This window comes from Chionomys nivalis, chromosome 16 (assembly GCF_950005125.1).
Source record: "Chionomys nivalis chromosome 16, mChiNiv1.1, whole genome shotgun sequence".
NCBI lineage: Eukaryota > Metazoa > Chordata > Mammalia > Rodentia > Cricetidae > Chionomys > Chionomys nivalis.
The window spans coordinates 25,534,282-25,557,150 of NC_080101.1; the positions used below are offsets into that span (position 1 = coordinate 25,534,282).

The following is a 22,869-nucleotide window of genomic DNA, read 5'->3' on the forward strand; positions in this document are numbered from 1 at the left end:
TGGAAGTGGAGGAGAGCAGAGAAGAGGAGGCTCCTTGACAAGAAAGGACGATGATTACAGCTGGCAACTCTACAAATTAGCCTTTTAGTCTCAGGACCATAAAAGCACAGCCAAAACACCCGCCAAGGCAACATAACCTGACAGGGATTAATAGGAAGAGTGACTCGGGGGGGGGGTGGAATCAATTGGACAAGCAAGGGATGGAGGGCTCAGCTTAGAAGCTGTTTATTTGAAAACCAGCTCACTATTTCGCTGACCACAAATCGCACCCACGCTGACAGTGTGATTGGCCTTGCCAAGTGTTAATCCATTTCTGAGCTCCACTAGCATGCTTGGTGCACATCAGAAGTGACCCTTCATTCCCAGGAGTACTCTTTAGCTGCTGGTGGAATCCTGGACCTTTCTGGATGGCATCATTTGCAAGTATCTTAGTTAGGGTTTCTATTGCTGTGAAGAGACACCATGATCATGGCAATGTCTAATTGGGGTGGCTTATGTTTTCAGAGGTTTAGTCCAGTATCATCAATAGTGCAACATGGTGGCGTGCAGGCAGACATGGTGCTGGAGAAGGACCAACGGTCCTACATCGTGCAGGCAACAGGAAGTGAACTGAGTGCCACACTGGGAGAAGCTTGAGCAAAGGAGACCTCAAATCCTGCCCCCACAGGAATACACTTCCTCCTCAAAGCCCGCCCCCACAGGGATACACTTCCTCCAACAAGGCCACAGCTACTCCAACAAAGCCAAACCTCCAAACAGTGCCACTCCCTATGAGATTACCACAGCAAGGATCACTACAAGATTGTAATCCACTAAGAACATCATCCACAGAGTGAGAACTCACTGATGAGAAGTAACTGTTCATCTTGAAGACATGAAAGCCATATTTGTCAAATCTCAGAAGAGCTATCTCAGACAAGGTAGACTATTTTGATCTAGGATCGTCATTGGGAGTTACAAGAAAATGGGGCCATCGTCATTGGGAGTTACAAGAAAATGGGGCCTGTCATTTCTGGAATCATGAAATTAGCTGCTTTGAGAAAGAATGGACCCATTGGAAAAGCCCAACAACAGGGTCCACACGGCAGCTCCTGTGTTCTCACATCTGCATGCCAGCATTGCAAACCAGGCACCTGGCATCAGACATATCATGCTAACCACTTGTGTAAGTAAGTGCATTGTGTTTTTGTTGCAGAGTTAATGCTTCAAAGTGTTAAGAGTAGAAAAAACTATCAGCTGGGTTGGTGGCACATTCCTTTAATCCCAGCACTTGGGAGACAGGGGCAGGTGGATCTCTGTGAGTTCTAGGCTGGCCTGGTCTACAGAGTGAATTTCAGGACAGCCAAGGCTACACAGAGAAACCCTGTCTTGAAAGAAAAAGAAAAAGGAAAAAAAAAAATGCTGGTCAAGGGAATGGACTCTCTGGCCTGGGTAGACTTAAATTTCAGTTGGGCTGGTTCAGTCACTCTGGCTAGGGACCACCTAGGGAGGGAGACTCACCTTAAGCCATACTAACAAGGCGGTATACGTAGCTCGCGAATCAGATACTGTCCTTTTCCTTTCCCTGAATCCCCGCTCCTAGTACAGGAGTTCACTGAAGGCAAGTGGTATAGATCTGCCCTTAGGAAGAGCACTGTGTCCTTTTCCTTTTCTCAGCATGTTTTCTTTAGCCCTTTGGGCTCCCTCACCAATGTTTAGGGTTCTATTTCTCTAAAGCCTCCCGCCTCTGCCATGTAGCTGCTAGCCTGCCATGTGTCTGACTGCCATGCCAGCTTCAATGGTGTGGTTTTCCCCTTCTCTCCTCCGTGTTCTTCTTCTAGGCAGCCACTGAGGCTCACAGCACGCTTGCCCCAGGGCTTTTCTTTTAAACTCTAATAAAAATCATTCATTTTGGGGCTGGAGAGATGGCTGATTGGGGTTAAGAGCACTGGCTGCTTCTTCCAAAAGCATCCACACCAGATGGTTCATAATTGCTGTAACTACAGCTCCCTTGGGCACTGCATTCACGTATACAACCCCCCACAGACACATACCCAAACACATAATTAAGAAAAATAACAATAATTATTTTTCCCCCCCGAGACAGGGTTTCTCTGTGTATCTCTGGCTGTTCTGGAACTCACTTTGTAGACCAGGCTGGCCTCAAACTAAGAGATCTTCCTGCCTCTGCTTCCCTGAGTGCTGGGATTAAAGGTATGCATCACCACCGCCTGGCTGTTAACTTTTCTAAATGCGAATTTTAAGTCAGAATATATTTTTCCAAAAATTCTGTGTCCTAGCTATGAGAAATAGTCATCAATGCTTTAGTTTTGGATTTTATAATTCCCAATTTGTTTAAATTACTTGAGGATTCCAAGAATCTACCATGACCACAGCAATGCCAAGCCTCCCAGTTGAAGCTAGTCATGTCTGCTCATGTTGCACTGTCTGTAAAATGCTTTGGAACACTTCTCATGGCAGCCCGGGAGGTCAGCCTATGGTCAGGGCATTTCTCAGGGATCCTGCTGGCCAGAAATGGGTGTTTCTGCAGATTCTCCTGAGTGTGGTACTCACATTCTACTTGGAAAGCTTGGTTTTGGAACATAGACTTTTGTCCTTCCCTATGTTTCAGTTTTTAAGGAATAAAATACACGCTGTTCTCTGCCTCACAGACCAAGTGTTCTATTTTGTCCAGTTCACGGAATTGCTGTGGGAAACCCTGGCCTAATTAAGATTAAGATGCTTCCCATTGAGATGATAATCAGCTAAATAAAAGAATGGCTCACCAGCTGCACTGTTACTGATACTGATTAGCTATTCCCACTTTCATAGTGGGTTCACATTATCTCATAGGCAAACTCTGGTTAGCATAGAAAAGTCACCATTTAGTGTGCATGGAACATCCAGCCTGTCATATTTATAGCAAACATTTTAATCCTAATTGGGTGACTTCCCTGTCCCCCATCGTTCTCAAAGAAATAAAAAGAAAGCACTTGTTGAGCAGGGAGAGGAGACGAGGTCTTCGTTTATGGACTGTTCAGACCACAGAAATGTTACATTTTCACACACTGAAGATCCATTTCTCCCACAATGCCTTTTCCCATCCCCTATGCACAGGAAATCCTTCGACAGCCAATGGTCTGACAGCCAATCAGCCATATTGTTTACATCCTATTTTTATTTATTCAAAATTACATTTATTTATTGTGTGTACACACATGTGTGCATGTGTGTGTATGCGTGGTGACAACCACATGCCACAGTGTCCACATGGAGGTCAGAAAACAACTTGGAGGAACCAGTTCTTTTACTGTTTGGGTCCCAGACATTGAATTCTGGTCATCAGGAATGACAGCTATATATATATTCTCGAACACCATATGGTATGTGATAAAGTTGCCTGCATCCTAACTACTTAAAACCGTTAAGGGTAGTTATACACACCTATAATACCAGCACTTGGAAGGAGGCCGAGGAAGGAGATCCACTATAAGATGTAAATTTTGATTGTTATTAATTTCCTTAATCATTTTAGTTGATTGTTTGGTTTACTGAGGCAGGATCTCATCTAGCCCAGCTTGGCCTCCATCTGGATATGCAGCTGGTGGGTTTTGAATTTCTGACCCATCTGCCTCTGCCTGACCATTTCATGCACCACCACACTTGGCTATCTTATTAGTTTTATTTTTTTTTCCAACTTTTCACCAAATACATAATTGATGTGTTTTCTTTTTTATAATTGATATATTTCCTTTAAATAATAAAAACGGTTAAGGCTATGAATTTTACCTGATCACAGCTTCAACACAGTAATTTTGTTGTTGTTTGGAGATATGGTCTCTTCCATGTAGTCCTGGCTGTCCTAGAACTCACCATGAAAACCAGGCTGGCCTCGAACCCACAGACCTCCCCTCCTCCCTCTCCTTCAGAGTACTGGGATTAAATGTGTGTGCCACCACATTCATCTTAGTTTTTATTTTAAGGTATATTCAAGAAAAGGAACCTTTATAGCTTTAAATTTTTTTGTGTGTGTACTTTTAAATAGGGTCTCATATATAACCTAAGATAGCCTGGACCTTGCTCTGAAGCCCAGGTTGGTCTCCTGAGAGCTGGGGTTTACGTGTAAGCCTCCACATCCATACCTACATACGTGTAAGCCTCCACATCCATACCTACATACGTGTAAGCCTCCACATCCATACCTACATACGTGTAAGCCTCCACATCCATACCTACATACGTGTAAGCCTCCACATCCATACCTACATACTTTTCTTATTGTCATTTTAATGGAGGGACTGTAATTTTTGTTTGTTTTTTTTCTTTCTTTCTTTTTTTTCTTTCCTCTTTTGGTTCTTTGGGGATCTGCCACCTAAATCACAGAGACTTACTCTTTTTTATGAATGCCCTTAGCTTGGCTTATTTCTAGACAGCTTTTCTTAAATTATCCCATCTACCTTTTGCCTCTGGGCTTTATCTTTCTCTATTCTATATACCTTTCCTTACTTCTTACTCTGTGGCTGGCTGTGTAGCTGGGTGGCTGGTCCCTGGTCTCTCCTTTTCTTATTCCTCAATCTTCTCTTCCCAGATTTCTCCTCCTATTTATTCTCTCTATCCACCAGCCCCACCTATCCTTTCTCCTGCCTAGCTATTGGCCAGTCAGCTCTTTATTAGACCAATCAGGTGTTTTAGGCAGGCAAAGTAACACAGCTTCACAGAGTCAAACAAATGCAACATAAAAGAATGCAACACATCTTTGCATCATTAAATGTTCCACAGCATAAACAAATGTAGCACATCTTCAACGAATATTCACAACGTGGGGGGTGTTACTGCATATTCTTGTTAATCTAATATATAGACAATTAGGTTAAGTTATTAAATACATTATTAAAATTCCCTATGTTGCTCCCTCTTCCTTTTTTGACCTATGTGTAGCCAAATTATTAAAATGTGAGTTTTTGTCTATGTGTCTTCCCTGGTCAGTTTCCTCTCACAACTTGATCCCAGGAGTTTCCCTGAACCAGTATCAAGGGCCCCTTTGGTGGTCCAGGACTGCCATTTTCTGACTATGCCCTACCTTGTGGTGGGCCTCAGCTGACAAAACTGTCACAGGCGACACTTCATTTGGTGCTTTGGATGACCTATTAGACAGGCAAGGCAGATGCTGTCATCCAGTATTTTTACCCAGTGACAAGTAGAAGGAGGGACTTGTCCAAAGTCATCCCCCATAAGCTTGCCTTGGAACTCCCGGTTTGCTGCCCCTCCATGAGCCTATCCTGCATTACACACGGTCTCCTCCCTGAACGACAGGTCCCCAAGGTCCAGACATATCTGTTTCCTCCATAGCACCTGTGGTCAAGAGGTCTTCAGGTCATGTTGGCTGACTAGCCATCCCCTGCCCTCCTTCATAAGGGATATCCTCAAGGGGCATCAGAGTCTTAGGGTCAAGGAGAGTGAAACTAACATATAAGACAAAAAAAGAGAGATTTACCGATGTGCAGCGAACAACAGTCATTGAAAGAACATCTTCAGTTTCCCTGAAAAACAGAAGAGGATAAAAGAAAAACAGTCATTCATGTGTGTGTGTGTGTGTGTGTGTGTGTGTGTGGTGTGTATGTATGGCATGCTGTGTGTATGGTGTGTGTGTGGTGTGATGTGTATGTGGTGTGCGCATGGTGTGTGTGTGTGTATATGGCATGCTGTGTGTATGTATGTGTGTGGTATGCATGGAGTGTGTGTATATGTGGTATGTGTGTGTGGTGTGTATGTGTGTGTATGGTGTATGTGTGTGCTGTGTTGTGTTTCTGTGTGGTACACTGTGATAAAGCTGCATCTCTAGAAAGGCTTCTTGGGCTCAGCAAAGCTAAGGAGGACCTGGGAGTGCTCCTTCTGCCTGGATGCCCACCTCTGCCATGTGGACACTTCACAGCCACCACCTTAAGGCTCCTCCTTTAGTCTCATATGGTAGGGGACTCATACAGTTGATACTGGCTAATTTTATGTCCAAAGATAATTTTATTTCTAAAAGTACAGTGATAACACAGGTAATTTAATCATTTCAAAACACACAGGCTAAACATTCCTCTGTCGATAACATCTATCAACTAAAAGCCAACTCTTTTGTGGCGTTTGGGCACACACAGTCACTGCAATGAGCCCAAAGCATATAATCAAGACACTGAATAGACATTTCTATCTCAAGTTATCTTGGAGATTTCAAAAGCGATCAAACAGGTACCTGTCACACCTCCACTTTCCTTAACAAAAAAGCAGGAGCTAGGGCAGATCTCCACCCCACTTTGCCATGCCTACACACAAGAAGAAGCAGTTTGTAAACTTTCATTTGACTTTCTGCAATACAAACATTTAGGCCCGTAGAGAGGTGGGTACATCATTCCCTTGATGGTTAACTTCAGCCTGAGGATCTCCACTGTCTGGGGGTTGCCTCTGTTCCAGTTCATGTGAGTGCAGCCCTTTTCAGGGGTAAATCACACAAATCCAAGGTCCTGGAGGTCCTGGTGCTCTACTAAGGATGTTTTTGGGTTTAAAAGATTTTTGGAGAAATTAGAAAGACTTTGTTGCTGTTGCTGTCAGATTAGGTTTTTGTTTTTTTTTTTTTTTTTTCTGAGATAGGGTTTCCCAGTAGCTATGGAGCCAGTCCTGGAACTCACTCTGTAGACCATAATCTGGGTTTTACCTCCCAGAACACTTCTTGAGGCACAGGTCAGAGTTTAGCACTCTCCTGCGCCCCATCTATTGCCTCAGTTTATTATTTTGCCCAGAACATCACCCAAGCAAGAAAGGTACTGCCGCAGAGGCTGGCCCAGTGCTTGCCTTGCAGGCACAAAGCCCTGAATTTACTCCTCAGCATCCCATAAACTCGACGTGGTAACACATACCTAGCACTGCAGAGGTGGGGACAGGAAGATGCGAAGTTCAAGGCCATGTGAGTTCGCTGCTGCCAGCCTGAACTACGTGAGACTTGCTCTCAAATAGAGATAAATAAAGTTAAAAAGGTATAGCTGAAGTATTTCTGGACTCTTCTCTGCTTCATCAAATTGCAGCTTTTTCCTAAGCTGGAGGCTCTTGTGTCTGTAGCCTTGCTTCTCATCCCAGAAAGGTGTACACACATGGACCAGCACAGGATTCTAAGTGGCTGCGAGCAGATTGCCTCTGCCTTCGGGGGTTCCTTGCCCAGACTAGATGCTCAGTGAGCAGATAGGGGCCAACTGTTACCTAAACACCCAGTTCTAGACCGTGACTTAAAGTTATAAATACATTCGTGGATTCCTTGGAGTTTAAGACTGACAGAAGAATTAGCGGCACTGAAAGATCTGCTGGAAGCAGTCCTCTTCGGGAAAACAGCCCAACGACTTAGAAAGCAAATTTTGAAATTCTATATTTACTTAAAATTACTGAATCCTTCCCCGCCTGCTTCACAGACTCAGTTAAGGCCCTGTCATTCCTGAAGCAATACTGGGCTTGGTTTCATAGATTCTTCGTGAATCTTATCTTGAACTCTATCTGTCTGCCTGTCTCCACAGTAACTTTGCTTCTTGAGGGGGAACGTGGGGTTCTGCATCTTCGGTCCCTCCTTCTCTGGCTGTGTGGGTTTCTGCTCACTGGGATCTGCTCAGGAAAGAGCATCCCGCAAAGCCAGGCCACTCAGTTCACAAGGCACACACTACCCTCCCCTAACTCTGCTTCTCATTTCCATTAATATTAAAGTCACAGAACAGCGCTGAGTAGAAAAGGAGAAGCCAAAGCTTGCACATCCTGATGCTGTGTCTTAGTCTCCCCCACCTCGTTACTCTCATTTGGCCACCTTTAATCCAGGGGGTGACTCCCAGTGCTACATAGTCTCTCATCTTACTGAGTGTCCTCTGCACACCTGTCTTGCTCGTGGGAAGGTTTAGACAGACAGGGAAGCAGTCGTGCAAATCGCAATGACACAAGAGAGAGAGAGATGTGGGTGTCACACCAATGAAATTGCATATACACCAGTCAGGCTGCCGCAGGAAGACACTCAAGGAGACAGCGACAGGGTTAAAGAGCAAACACACTGGCGTCTATTTAGTTCAAGCTTTGGCACATGCTACCGTCAATCCTTAGAGGACAGGACCAATGGAGTATCCACCAGTACACTCCCACAGTGCTTAGCATGGAGTCTTGGGCACAGTGATGGTTTGATAAGTAAGCATCCTGTACCAATTGAAGATCCGTAGGCAGGTGGAAGCCAGCAGACCATACTACAGCCACGGCCCAAACATTAGTCCTGTTCTTTGAAGGGGACAGGACCTGCCTAAACGCAGAGTGAGCCACAGCACTCCTAAGGATTAGCTTTGCTCGTCCATCCCCTGTGTGGTTCTGGTTGCTGGAAGACAGGTGAATACCTGAGAATATCGACCGCTCGTTCACAGGAAAGGTCTTCGGCTGATTCATTGTTCAGTTGAAGAATCTGATCCCCAGGGAAAAGCTTGCCATGAGCGGAGCCGCCTGTTGGATAGAAAATCGGTAACTGCTCAGGCTAGAAAGGCTGAGACCCCACAAGTCACAGTGTACCACAGCCTAGGTCCCTTGGACCTAGGAGCCTTATATGGAGCATCATTTCCTCATGATAAGCCACAGTTCTCCATAAGTTTCAAGAGATGGGGGAGCCTGTCCACAGGAAGAAAAGGAACAGAACCATCCAAACCATCACAGCTGGCCAAGGGATTGTTCTCCTCCCCTCCAAGGAACTGAGTGTGTGCACATTCCTACGTAAATAGATGGAAATTAATATATTCTAACCAGCCTCAAATCTAACACCAGCACATAGCTCAAGCATGCAAACAGGCCCTGGGTGCTCCAGCCTGTGCCTCTCCTTCCAGCACAGCCTACATTTCACAGAGACTCAAGAGAAAACAAATCAATAGTCTCTCTCTCTCTCTCTCTCTCCCTCCCTCCCTCCCTCCCTCCTTCCCTCCCTCCCTCCCTTCAGAAACTTCACAGCCTGGACCTGCAGGATTCAAATCGGAGGGCCAGATTAGCCAGATACCTTCCCGGCCTGACATTGGTCTGAAAACCACAGGAGTGCAGACCCTGGGCCAAGGCCAGTGGGAGGCTAGGGCTCGGAGCAGCGAGTGATCCCAGGGCCACTTCTGGCACAAAAATCAGGTGAAAAGTCCAAGACAGAATGAAGTCAGAATTTTCCAGTCCCAGGTAGCATTTTCTGTCTTTTCTTACAGGCCGGGGATGGGGTGTGGAGGGAGAAGCTACTTTCCCTAAGAGGCCTAGATCCTTCCCGGTTCCCTGTCAGCCCCTACCTGCTGTGACAGCCACCACTGTGAGAGGCAGTGTCTCCGAAATGTGAAATCCATAGTTCTGGAGGAGGGTATCTTTGTCTAGTGTTACGGTGTGCCTCACTGTCGTGAGAGCCTGCGCTGGGCTCCCGGGTGGCCCGTCAGCTGCAGCAACTTTAGCCCTAGAAGAGAAGGAGTAGGCTGAAAAAGCAAAACAAAACAGAACAGAACAACTCCAGAAGGTGGATACCAACAGCTCCAGGGCTGGCAGAGAAAGCTGAGGCTAAGTAGACACCAGGCCTTTTCTTTCAGGCTCGAACCAGGGCTTTGCCCGTGGTAGGCAAGAGCTCGACCACCAAGCTAAATCTTCAGTATTTGGTTTTGAGATATAAGGTACAGTTATACAGTTTAGGTTGGCCTCCACCTTGACACCTTTCTCCTTCTGTCTTCCATGTGTTGAGAGAGACGAGACACAATACTGATGATAATACCAAACAGGACTCAGCACCACACTCCGGGAGTGAGGTCACGAGATGCTGTGGGCACTCAGAAGGTGGAAGACCAGGTCTCACTTTGCAGGGATGGGGACAGGAATCCTGCCTGAAACAGGGAGGGTTTGGGCTACACCTAGAGAAACAGCCTAGGTTCTGGACTACAGAGAGACCAATGACGGCCATTCCAGTAGACAGTACTGCTGGAGCAGAGAAGGGAACACACAGGAAGCAAAGGAGCGAGAGCCACTCTGTTTAAAGGTTTCATTTTGATTTTATTTAATGTGTCTGTGCGTGCCCATGTGTGTTGTGTATGTGCACACGTGTGGGGACTCGTGGAGGCCAGAAGAGGGCATGGGAGTCCCTGGAGCTGGAATTACAGGAGGTTGTGAGCTACACAACATGGATACTGGGAACTGAATTCTGGTTCCCTGCAAGAGTAGCCAGTGCTTTAACCTCTGAGCTGTCTACTCTGCTTAGATGTTTGATGACAGCTTATCTTATAAATGGATGTTCCTTAGGTGGTTTACCTACTTAGCTTTAGAATGCACTTTTGTTCTGCTAAGCCTTGTGACTGTGAGGATTTCTGCATGAGATGCCAGCCAGGACTGCCTCAGTACTAATCTCTAAAACCATACCTATTCTCGCTACATCTAAAGCAGGGAAGTTTTCTATCCCTTAAAACCACAAAGCAAATCCCCAAACTATTTTTCATCTGTCTGCAGCAAATGATTTTTTTCGCCCTAACATTCAGCGGTTCATTCTGAGGAAGGGCAAAGAGCAATGAGCAGAGGTGTTTATCATTACTACAAACAAGAGGACTGTGGAGAAGTAACAGCTCCCCCAGGCCTCTGCAGTCAGTGTCTATAATTGATTCCCATCTGTTTACTAAACCCTGTCAGGAACTCTGCCTGATGCAACAGGACCTTACCTACTGGTCCTGTCATTCATAATAACTCAAAGTCCCGCCAAGAATCAGGAAGTATTAAACACTGCCTTTCAGAGCCAGTTTTCTGGACCCCATGCAGTATTTGTCCAGGAGCCCACTGATGGAGGAGCCTAGCAAGACTCTGGAGAGAGGACCCAAACACCACTGTTTAGAAGCAGAACCCTTCCTCCAGGAAGTGAATGTGTTACCACGAGGAAGGACCAGCAGAGAGACCTAACACAAGAAAGACCATAAAACAGGAAATCACGAAAATGTATGTGACATAAATCCATAGCCAGTGCAGACTTTAAGACACAAACTTTAAGCCAAGCATGGTGAGTATACTCATAATTTCAGCTTTCAGAAGGCTGGAGAGGGGCGGGATTCAAGATAACATACAGCCTGAGTTATATAAGACCACCCTACTTCAAAACAAAAACAAAAAACACAGCCCATACCTGCAATGGCAGCATCTGAGGAGGCAGGAGGTTCAAGGCCACAGTGGGGTACATGGGCCACATGAGACTCTGTCTCAGAAAAAAACAGCACAAAAAATACAAAAATTCTAATTCATGTGTCTGTGCATGCATATCTGTGTGTATGTACACACATCTTCAAGTACCCTTGGGAACAGAAGAAGGAGCTGGATCCCCTGAAGTTAGATTTGCAGGTAGCTGTGAGCCACCCGAAGGTGGGTGCTGAGACCCAAACTCCAGTCTACTGCAAGAGCAACAAGTGTTCTTAACCACTGAGCAGTTTCTCCAGGCTTTAAAGCTATAAAAATGGTTGCAGAACACAACTGTTGTTCTCTGCTGGAAGGCTGAGACAGGAAGACAGTGGAGTCTAGGAGTTCAAGGCCAGCCTGAGTAACACAGGAAAACACACACACACACACACACATACACAAAACTGCCCAGACTATAAAAGGTTTTTCTACATATAAGAAATATACTTTACACTGAAAGTAAAAATTCAATATCTGAGGGCTGCGATGTCCGTGGGGAAAGTATGAGGACCCAAGTTCAGGTCCCAGGAACACATATAAATCCAGGCAGCATAAACCCCTATAAACCTTTCAACCCAAGAGCTGGAGGTGGAGATAAGCAGACCCCTGGGACTTGCTAGCCAGTCAGTCTAGCCAAAGGAGCAGTGAGACACTGAGTCAAAAAATAAGATTAATAATGAAAATAATACCAGATGCCAACCTCTGGTTCCAAATGCACCCATTCAAACACAGTTGCACGAACACACACACGTGCACATAAACACACACGCAGAGGAGGCTCACATTTGGAACTAGAGAGATGGCTCAGCAGTTAAGAGCACGGGCTACTTTTGCAGAGGACCTGAGTTCAGTTCCTAACATCCACATAGCAACTCACAACTGCCTGTGACTCCACTTCCAGGCAATGTGATGTCCGCAGGCCTATGCTGACCCTAGTCATACACAAGGTGAACATATATACATCCATGCAGGCAAAACATTTATACACATAAAATAACAATCATTTGGGCTTTAAAAAAAGCAAAGGATAGCTGGATAGCGGCAGCAGTGCACACCTTTAATCCCAGCACTCAGGAGGCAGAGGCAGGTGAACCTCTGTGAGTTCAAGTGAGGCCAGCCTGGTCTACAAAGTGAGTTCCAGGACAGGCTCCAAAGCTATAGAGAAACCCTGTCTCGAAAAAAACTAAAAAAAAAAAAGGGGGGGGGATAATTATACCTATTTAATGTTACAAAAGAAAGTTTAACATTTAATCAACCTTTCTTCATGTTCATTTAGTGTGTGTGTGTGCGCGCACGCGCGTGCATGCATGTGTGTTCATTCACTACATACACATGGAGGTCAGAAGCCAGCTTTGTGGGGTCGATCCTCTTCTTCCATCTTTTCCTAATTCTGAGGATTGAACCTAGCTGGAAGGCTTGCATGGCAAACACTGTTAGGCACTGAGCCATCTCTCTGGCCCACCAGCTTTTTCCAAGGTTACAAAGGAAATCAATGGAGTTGGAGGATAAAACAAAAAAGCCACAGAAAGACTCCAACAACTCATTAAAAACAGATTAGTTGAAGGTGTATTTGGTGCCAGGCGTTTTTAATGAACTAATGCTAGGCAATTAGAAAACAGCACCAGAGGACTCAACTAACAAAATTAGTGGTGTGTATTCATTAGCTCAGGGTCAGGGAGATTTATTCAAGGGGAATGACAAAACGGTCATTGAAGTCATAAAGGAAGGTTAAACTAGGTTCCTGGAGTGGAGGTTGGGGATTAAATGTAGGAAAACAAAAGCACTCAGTTAAAACATAGATTTAAGGTCATATGGATTAGAAATTCTCTCAGATTAAAAAATAAATTTAGAAAAGTATATCCAGGCATGGTGGCACATGCCTGTAATCCCAACACTTGGGAGGTAGAGGAAGACAGATCAAGAGTTCAAGGTCATCCTCAGTTATACAGTGAATTTGAGGTTGGCTTGGGCTACCCGAGACTCTACTCGAACATCAAAAAGAAGAAAACAAAATGTATTAGCTAATGGGAGCAATAATAGCGGTAGGAGTAACAGCAGGAGCATAGCCATCAGTGAAGGAGTGCTGGAATATAGTTCTATATGTAACATTCATTTAGCCCTCATAATAAACATATGAGGTATTTTTGCTTTTATAAAGAGACTGAACAATCTCTAACCTATGACTGGAACTCCCTTCCTAAGGGTGAGCCAGTGGTTGTTTTGCACACACACATACACACACGATCTCCCAACCACTCAGAGAACATAGTAAGCCTTGCCCTGTGTCCCCCATCCCCAGTCTTCAAGTGCTGGCCCAGATCCACGGGCCTACGTCCCCTCTCAGCCCTTCACTCTAGCCTGATCATCCCACCTAAGCTAGCTGTACCTTTAGGTCTCAACTCTTCCAGTTAATCACCGCACGGAGTCATCAGGACAAGCCAAGTCCAACTGACATGTCTTCTCCTCAGACCACAGAGCACCTGAACCTTTGAAAGCTGTTTAACCCTGACATCATTACTTGAAGTAGACATGATTCTATGGAAGCAGAAGCCAACTTGTGTATTTCTCACAGCAGCAGGTGAAGATGTTAGCGCACAGAAAACACCAAGGCTTCCCAGTATGTGACAGGACTGCCGGGTGAGGAAATGAGTAAAATCCTATAGATATGTAGCATGATAGTGTTCATTAGTTAGTTCTGACACTCCTTAAGGTAAGGATCTGATAAAGTCGACGAATTAGCAAGACGTGTAAACGTATATGAAATCACTAGTAACTAGCGATATGAAAATGTTGGATAACTCATTGCTGTTCATTTTCCTTTATGTTTGCTTGACTTGGGTGTCACTCCGCTCTGCGACCTCTGTTCTAGCCAGGACTCATCTGTGCCATAGTCAGTGGTATCCTTGGGGTGACCTGATTCCCGGAGGTCCTGTCTGATATTCCCTTGCTCTCACCCCCAATACCAAAAGATCTCTAAAGAGTGCGTGTCTTCCCATCTCCACGGCGACTATTCTATTTCAGTCCTGCGGTGAACTTCTGCCAACAGGCTCTTAACCAGTCGCCCCACTTTTCAGCCTTTTCTGTCTTGCTCTTGTGTCTCCCCTGGCTGATCTAATTCAGACTTGTAAATATGGCTCAAGATAGCCCCCGCCCATCACTCCAGCCTCCAAGACCAAGTCATCCATTCTCTGTTATTCTGTTTCCATTTGAACTGGTCTCTTTTTAGTTCTACACACACACACACACACGCACGCACGCACGCACACACACACACACACACACACACTGCTCTCTTTCTCAATATATCCCACTATATCCTACCATGTGCTCTATTTCTCCAACTCCTACTCAGTCTTATGATTTGGGTAGCAATATCTCCGGCTGCTGGATATGCCCAAAGAACCAGAAGTCTTCCTCTCCCTCCCCTTATTTTTAATAGTGTGTGTGTACGCAGGTCACAGGGTAATCGGGTTCTCTCTTGTTTCTGTCACCAGATACATGCTTCAGGACAGCTGGCCCCCAAGCTTCCAATCCTTCTCTTGCCTCCCACTTCCCCATAGAAGTTCTGGGCTGACCAGCTTGTGCCACTGCATTTGGCTTCTTCACAGGATTCCCAGGGATCGAGCTCAGGATGTCAGGCTTGTGTGGCAGGCACTTTTACCCGTGGTGCCATCTCCCTGGCATCTCTCTGTTTTTCTGAGCATGTCTTATGACATTTGAACCCAGGTTGACTTCGAACTCCCTACGTAACTGAAGATGGGCTTGAACTCATGGTCGTCCTGCCTCTACCTCCTAAGTGCTGGGATTACAGGCCTGAATCACACCCAGACACTATCCTTATTTCAAACAGCCCTCACATGTATGATGGTCAAGGCCAGCTGTAGTCCTCTCTAGGCTGTGGTGTGCATTGCAAGAGCTGAACCTCTCTTTTTTGGTTTTTCAAGACAGGGTTTCTCTGTGGTTTTGGAGCCTGTCCTGGAACTAGCTCTTGTAGACCAGGCTGGTCTCGAACTCCCAGAGATCCACCTGCCTCTGCCTCCCAAGTGCTGGGATTAAAGGCGTGCGCCACCACCGCCCGGCTCTTTTTTTTTTTTTTTTTTTTTTTTTGAGCTGAACCTCTCTTAATCCACGGGAGGAACTCAGAGCCAGTGGGAGTGTCAGTAACTGGAGAATAAAAGAAAGAGCATACACTCTTACCACAGGGTTTCAACAGAATCCATTTAATGCTTTCCAAGTGAGTGGGCTTCAGCTATCTGACCCTTTCCCTGCAGAGGGCGCACTCTCTAACAATGGTAGACAAACAAGGGCCCAGCTGTGTTCATTAATCCCTGGATGGCGTCAGCGACTTTGGCTCAAAGTCTGGAGTTGACATTTTCCCCAAAGGCCACGTCTAGCTTTTGCTTGGAAAAGGATTATCTAAGTACACGACCAAACTGGACTCTTTTGCAGGGAACATTCAATATTTGACAGTGGCTGAAAGAAATGGCTTCTATAACAAAATGTCCTCTTCCGAGACATCTTTTAAATAGAAAACTAAGTGGGAATCAGAAAATATCTCTCTACCACTGTGGTAATGGCTGGTACGTGCCAGTCATAAATCTGAGGCCACTTCTGTGAGCTTACACCCAAAGAGCAGAAGATGCATTATACTAATGAAATTCCCATCCAATAACTGGATTTACCTCTAAGGTAGAAGAGAAAACATTCAATTTATCATAAACAGTTTGTAGAGGCGAATGCTAAATCTTATAGGTCATAAGTTCATGCTGAGCCGATCAATAACACTGAAAAGAGAAAATGTCAGGTGGAAACAGTCACACTTCAGATATTCTGCGGCCTTCTCTGTTCTCTGAAACCGGATTTTACCTCTATGCGGAATGACTCTGACGTTCCTGCAGCTTTCAGAGAAGCAGCTTAAATCTATGTTTAAACACCTTAGTATGTGTAGCTGGAGTGGTTTTAAAAGCTGAATCTGGTCTAAACCAGATTTTGTAATTTGAAATGTATTTAGAAAAAGCTGAGAGGCAAGTCTGTATCAGGAAGGGAGTTAGCATGTTGTCATAGTTGGATGGATAGAACCAGCAGGAAGGGCCTGTGACTACTGAGATGTCATGTGTGTTCATGTATGTGTACATATATGCAATGCATTCTCATGCTATGACAGTATCTAGGGGGTCAATGTAAATATTGTGCGTATAGTACCCCCACAGTTGAGGGGAGAACTTCCATCATTACTATTTATTATTTTTGTGGTATGAGGGATGGAACCCAGGGCCTTACACACACTGGGACAGTGATTTATTACTATATTACTCTATTACATCTCCCCAGGCCTGTTATTACTTTAAACACATGATTCAGAGGTAGACATGGTGGTACAAGCTTGCAGTCCCAACACTTGGAACGCTGGGGCAGAAGATCCCAAGTTTCCAGCCAACCTGAACAACGCAGTGAGTTCACAGCCAGCCTGAGAATGTGTCACAAAAAATTCAAGCAGAGAGTTTGGCAAACAGTGTAGATAAAAATGCAATTTGTAGATTTAAGTCAGGAGCCTTCCAGACTGTTTCAAATGTTTCAACTTTTGCTCACAGGTCATGAAGCAATAGAAAATCCTGGAAGGATTTTATTATTATAATATCATTTATTAGAAAGCACAAACAAAACTGACTTTATTTTTATGGTAAGTAGACTACTTATCAAGGAGGTAAACAAGTAAATCTGGAAAGTGGATAGAACCAGTAGGAAGGGTTTGTGACTACTGAGATGTCATGTGTGTTCATGTGTGTGTACATATATGGGATGCATTCATGTGTGTTCATGTGTGTGTACATATATGCAATGCATTCAGTTCTAGAGTCAAGCTAGGCTGAAAGAAACTTTTTTTGAGCTTAAAGATAAAACTAATTTTGCTGTGTAGAGCTCTCATCTCCAAAGATTAGAAAATTCAATTTCATGCTTGTTTTAATAACCAAGTGAAATTATTCTGTACAGTAGAAATGGCAATTGAGCGTGGAAGCTCTGAAAACGAAGCTTAGGAAAAGCTTGGTTTAGCAGGAAATGAGATGCATGATATAATTAATATATGGAATTTTAACACAGTTATATAACACAGTAAGAGCAGCGTCCCAGAAATGGATCCCATCTCCCATGTCAGGATGCAGCAACAGGCCGGCAGGGAAGTCGGGACAGACACAGCGACAGTGCCTCAAATGCTTACTATGGGGGAGGGAAATCAAGCTATATCTTTATTTCCTAGAGTATATTAAAATAAATTCCACATTGAAGAACTAAGTGTAGAATAATAGACTATCTTAAACTATACTGAATTAAAAATTAAGCTTTCATTAGGTGAAGATTTTGAAAAGAATTTCTTTGTACGTGTGTGTGAGTGTGGAGGCCAGAGGTTGACGTGGGTGTCTTCCTGAGTCATAATCCACCTGATTTTCTCCCTTTTGAACTAATACACTTTTGCATATATGACACATACTGTACAAGTTTATGGGGTACCAATACCCCTATATATATCATGTGATGTTCAAATCTAGGTAATGTGTTTTTCTTTTCCACGAGAATATTCAAAATCCCTTTGTTTCATTTTTTGAGACAGTCTTTTTAAAATTTCTTTCTTTGAAATGGTATCTCTCACTGATTGGGTGAACTGGCTGCCAGTGAGCTCTAGGGACCCACCATTGCTGGAGTTACAGACACATCCTGCTGCACCCAGCACCCAGCTTCCACATGGGTGCTGGGGACCTGCACTGTGGTCTCTGCGCTTGCGCAGCAGGCACTTTATCAACTAAGCCACCCTGCTGGCCCCAGGTCAAGATTATTTTAAATTCAGAAGCAATAAAGAAACTCCAAGGAAAAGCACAGGAGGCAGAAACAGTCGGATCTCTGTGAGCTCAAAGCCAGTTTGCTCTACATACTGAGCTCTAGACCAAGTAAAGCTGCACAGTGAGAGCCTGTCTTAAAATAAACAAATAAATTCAAACTTGTCTTAGTAGGGTTTCTATTGCCATGATAAACACCATGACCAAAAGCAACCTGGGAAGGAAAGGGTTTATATTTCAGCCTACAGTTCACATTACAGCCCACCATCCATGAAGTCAGCATGGGAACTAAAGGCAAGAGCTTAGAGGCAGGAAGTGATGCAGAGACAATGGTGGAACTTTGCTTACTGGTTGGTTCCTTATGGCTCAATTTGCTTTTTTCTTTCTTTTTTAAAAAAAAAAAATATATATATATATATATATATATATATTTTTTTTTTTTTGGTTTTTTGAGACAAGGTTTCTCTGTGGTTTTGGAGCCTGTCCTGGAACTAGCTAGCTCTTGTAGACCAGGCTGATCTTGAACTCCCAGAGATCCACCTGCCTCTGCCTCCCGAGTGCTGGGATTAAAGGCGTGCGCCACCACCGCCCGGCTAATATAATTTATTTTTATTTCATGTTCATTGGTGGTTTTTTTGGTTTTTTTTTTTTTTTTTTTTGGTTTTTCGAGACAGGGTTTCTCTGTGGTTTTGGAGCCTGTCCTGGAACTAGCTCTTGTAGACCAGGCTGGTCTCGAACTCCCAGAGATCCACCTGCCTCTGCCTCCCGAGTGCTGGGATTAATGGCGTGCGCCACCACCGCCCGGCTATGATTTTAAAATGATACGTATATGTGTGGTACCTGCAGAGCCCAGAAAAGGGCCTGACCTCCTGGAGCTGGAGCAGCAGGTGGATGTGAATGACCTGCCGTGGGGGCTGGGGACTGTCCTCTGCAAGAGCCATACAAGCTCTTAACCTGAGTCATCGCTCCAGCCCTACGGGTTAGCTCTTTCTAAAAGAACACTGATACCGAGCACATTGTCACAATGGAATATGAAGTCAAGTGGTCACCAGGGAGCAAGCTTCAACGCACTTCCTGGAATTACAATCCCCCTAGGCTTCCCTCAGCCGAGGTACGTGCATTCGAATCTAATACTACAGCTGACTTTGACTAAAGACGGTAGCAGTAACACCCAGAAAACCTGAGTAGTTTTGAGAGTTGACACTCCCTGCAGAAAAACACCGGTTACGTAAGCGTAACATTGCGCCAGTGATTAAAGTACCCGTTATTTCACAGTTCAGCAGATTCACTCCTAGGTAATATAGATGGAGCCAAGCATAAGATCTAACTATTATGTGGAAAATGGTGTAAAGACAAGAGAGAATTATTTAGTCTTTGAAAATCTGGGGGGAAAAAAACCAGAGAATATGTACTTTAAATGGAGTGACTGCAGGTAGCTGCTTCCTGGACCACAATCGGTTACTTCAGGGAATTCTTCTCACTGCTGGCCCCGGCCACCAGGACACCCAGAGCTAATGTGAGGGTTCACATGCTAAGTCCTGGGCTTTTATTTGTAATGTATTTTTAACATCCCTATTCCTTATTTCAGTTTCTTTAGCATTTTAAAACTGTAAGACATCCAGAAGTCCTTTTGGAAGGAGATAGGAAAATTAAAAAAAAAAAAAAAAAATCCATGGCTTATTGGTTAAAAGCGCTGTCTGCTCTTCCATAGAACTCAGGTTCAGTTCCCGGCACCCATATGGCAGTTCACAAGCATCTGTAGCCCCAGTTGTAAAGGGTTCAATGCCCTCTCTTGGTCTCTGCAGGCACCAGACATGCACATGTTGTACAACACGGGTGCAGGTAAAACACTAACATGTGTAAAATAAAACTAAAATTAAAAAATAAAGTATTTGAGCTGGAGAGATGGCTCAGCAGTTAAGAACACTGACTGCTCTTCCAGAGGACCCGGGGTTCAATTCCCACATGGCAGCTCACAACTGTCTGTAACTCTGTGAGTTTGAGGCCAGCCTAGTCTACAAAGCAAGTTCCAGGACACCCAGAGCTCATTGTTATGTATAGTAAATATAAATTGATAAAACTGTTATTTTATATAAAACCTCATTATGTAGCCCTAGCTGGCCTGGAACTCATTATGTAGACAAAGATAGCCTCAAACTCATAGAGATCTGCCTACTTCTGCCTCCCAAGTACTGGCATTAAAAGCATGTAACACTACACTTAGCTTTTTTCATTACTATAAATATAAAAACATTATTTGAAAAGCTATCAGGTAGGGGCTGGAGAGATGGCTTAGCGGTTAAGAGCACCAGCTGCTCTTCCAGAGGACTTGGGTTTGTTTCATTCCTAGCGCCCACATGGTGGCTGACAACCATTTGTGATTCCAATTCCAAGGGACCTAGCCAGGCCCCTTTCCGGCCTCTGTGGGTATTGCATGCACATGGTACAGACATACAAGCAGGCAAAACACCCATACATTTATGAAGTGGAGGTCATCAAGGTCTTTGAGCGGGGCTAAGAGTGGTCTTATGTAGGCCCTCGGAAGCCTCTCTCCGAGACTGAGCTGTTAGAGTGAGCTAATTCTACCGGCCTTATCACACGGCCATAACAAGGCTCAGAGAACCCGGGCTCCAGCCGCGCAATCTGTAGTGAGTTTGTCAGTCAGCAGCAGACAGCTGTCCGAGCTCCTTCAGAGGGCTGTGTCTCCGTAACACCTGACATCGTCACTTCAGTGCTGTGGCAGGACCAGATGGGAAATCCCAGATGAAAACGAAGGCTTTGAAATTTTATTCTAAAGTTTTCTCGTAGCATCCATTTCAGATCTGTATGTGATAACATCTTACTTTATTTAGAAAGAAACAGGGACATGGGAAAGGAACAGCTGCCAGGAATGAGGACACGGAAAGAACATAAACTCTTAAAGCAAGTGCCCAGAAAGTGTTGTATACATATGTGTATAAGTATACGTGATGATGATGTGTGTGTGCGTTTGGGGTGAGTGTGACTGTATATATGCGTGCACGTTGGCGCAGGAGCATAAGGAAAGAAAGACATTCCATTCAAACTGTTGGGCTAGTTACCTGTCCCATCTCTCTGCATATGGCAGACAATCAAAGCCAAACCAGAGACACCAAGCCCAAAGTCCTTTCTGAACAGGCACTGCACCGGGGGCACCAAACCTCTACAGTCCAGGAGCCTTACCGGGCTGAGCTGTCCCGGGAGCGCCGAAGCCATCTTGCCACCATTTGCTCTATTCTGTGTGCTTTCCGAGTCTGGGATAAACTGCCCTCCAGCTCTTCCATTTACCTAAATGGTACAAATGAGAGAAAAACGTTCTTAGGATATGAACCCAAGCCTGGTATGGACTCTCTACTACATCCATGGGATGTAGACCCACTGAGCAATAACTGGTCCCCTTCTAGCTCAGATCCTCACAGTCCACACAGGGCAAACATCTCAGCATCTGGCCTGAAGAATCCAGGCTTGTATTAGACAGAATGTCTTTGTGTCTCCACATAAAGATTATTCGGAAAGAAAAGCTAAGGTTTCACTGTTGAGTTGCCACCAGGGCCTGCCAACATGTGGCAACATTTTTTTCCAGATTTGTTGCTTGTTTTTATTACTTTGAGATAGTGTCTTGCTATGTGCCTAGGCTGGTCTTGAACCTGTAAACCTCCTGTCTCAGCTTCCAAGTGCTGGATTTACAGGTATGCACCATCACACCTGACACAACAGAATTTCTTTTCCTTTTTTTTTGAAGATTTGTTTCATCATATCTGTAGGAGTGTTTTGCTCCCTGTTACACACACACAATATATGCATGTCTTTATGGCCATCGAAGCCGAAAGACTGTTGAATTCACTTGAACTGAAGTTACAGAGAGTTGTGAGCTGCCATGTGGGTGTTAGGAATCCAACTCAAGTTCTGTGGAAGAGCAGCCAGTGCTCTTCCCTGAGATGCTGAGAAGCCTCTGTAGCCCACAGCAGCGCACTTTATCACATGACTGGCATATTCTTCTGTTATTTTTGCTCAATCTTTCATACTTAAATTTTAAATAGTTAATTCATCTGCATAATTCCATACCAGCTTATAAGATAGACATGCAGGCTTTGTATTGTAGCTCAGTGGGCAGAGTGCTTGCTTGGCATTCAAAGAGCCCTGGGTTTAATTTCCAGGACGTCATGAACTGGGCCTGATGGTGCAATCCTCTAACCCTGGGACTCAGGACACGGAGGTAGGGGGATCCGAAGTAAAAGGTTTTCTTCAACTATATGGCAAGTTTCAGGTCAACATGGGCTACATTAGACCCTGTCTTAGAAAAAATTTGTTAAGGTAACCGTTAAGTCTTCTTACCATAATAAAAACAAATATCTATCCAGTAAGTACCCCCTTCCACCTGGCTTCTAAGCCCGTGCTGTTCTCTCTCCTTCTGAGTGTCTTTATACCTGCACAAATAAATGCAAAGACTTTCTTTTTCTTTTCATTGCAAGGGAGCACACCACGAGCGCTGCTCTGCACCAGGCTTTTTCCCTCTCTTTGGGATATATACCCTTGATATCTTCCTACATCAGCACATAGAATCATCGTTCATTTTTTTTTTTGCCAACTGATTATTCCATTGTATGGACTGTACTGTAATCTAAAAAGTAGGCTTCTGTTGATAGACATTTGGGTTATTGCCAGTCTTCTGCTATTATAAGCAATACTCAGTGAGTTATACAGGATATACATCACTTCTGCATGTATACAATTGCATATTGGGTAGATGCCTTAGTGATAGGTCAAAAGCTGCATGTATTTGTGCTTTGATAGATGTTGTCAGGTCACCAAGAAAAGAGATATACTTCAGCCG

At 44.5% G+C, this 22,869-nt stretch overlaps 1 protein-coding gene across 1 annotated transcript in view; it reads right to left on the minus strand.

Annotated features, from left to right (window-relative positions):
* Frmpd1 (FERM and PDZ domain containing 1) overlaps positions 1-22,869 on the minus strand; it is an 87,878-nt gene that overhangs the window by 28,086 nt on the left and 36,923 nt on the right. The window contains exons 2-5 of the mRNA XM_057790673.1: positions 21,219-21,323; positions 9,288-9,445; positions 8,376-8,478; positions 5,474-5,519 (exon numbers count right to left, since the gene is read on the minus strand). Coding sequence (XP_057646656.1) covers positions 5,474-5,519; positions 8,376-8,478; positions 9,288-9,445; positions 21,219-21,319 — 408 coding nt within the window. The 5' untranslated portion in view covers positions 21,320-21,323. The remainder of the gene's footprint in view (positions 1-5,473; positions 5,520-8,375; positions 8,479-9,287; positions 9,446-21,218; positions 21,324-22,869) is intronic.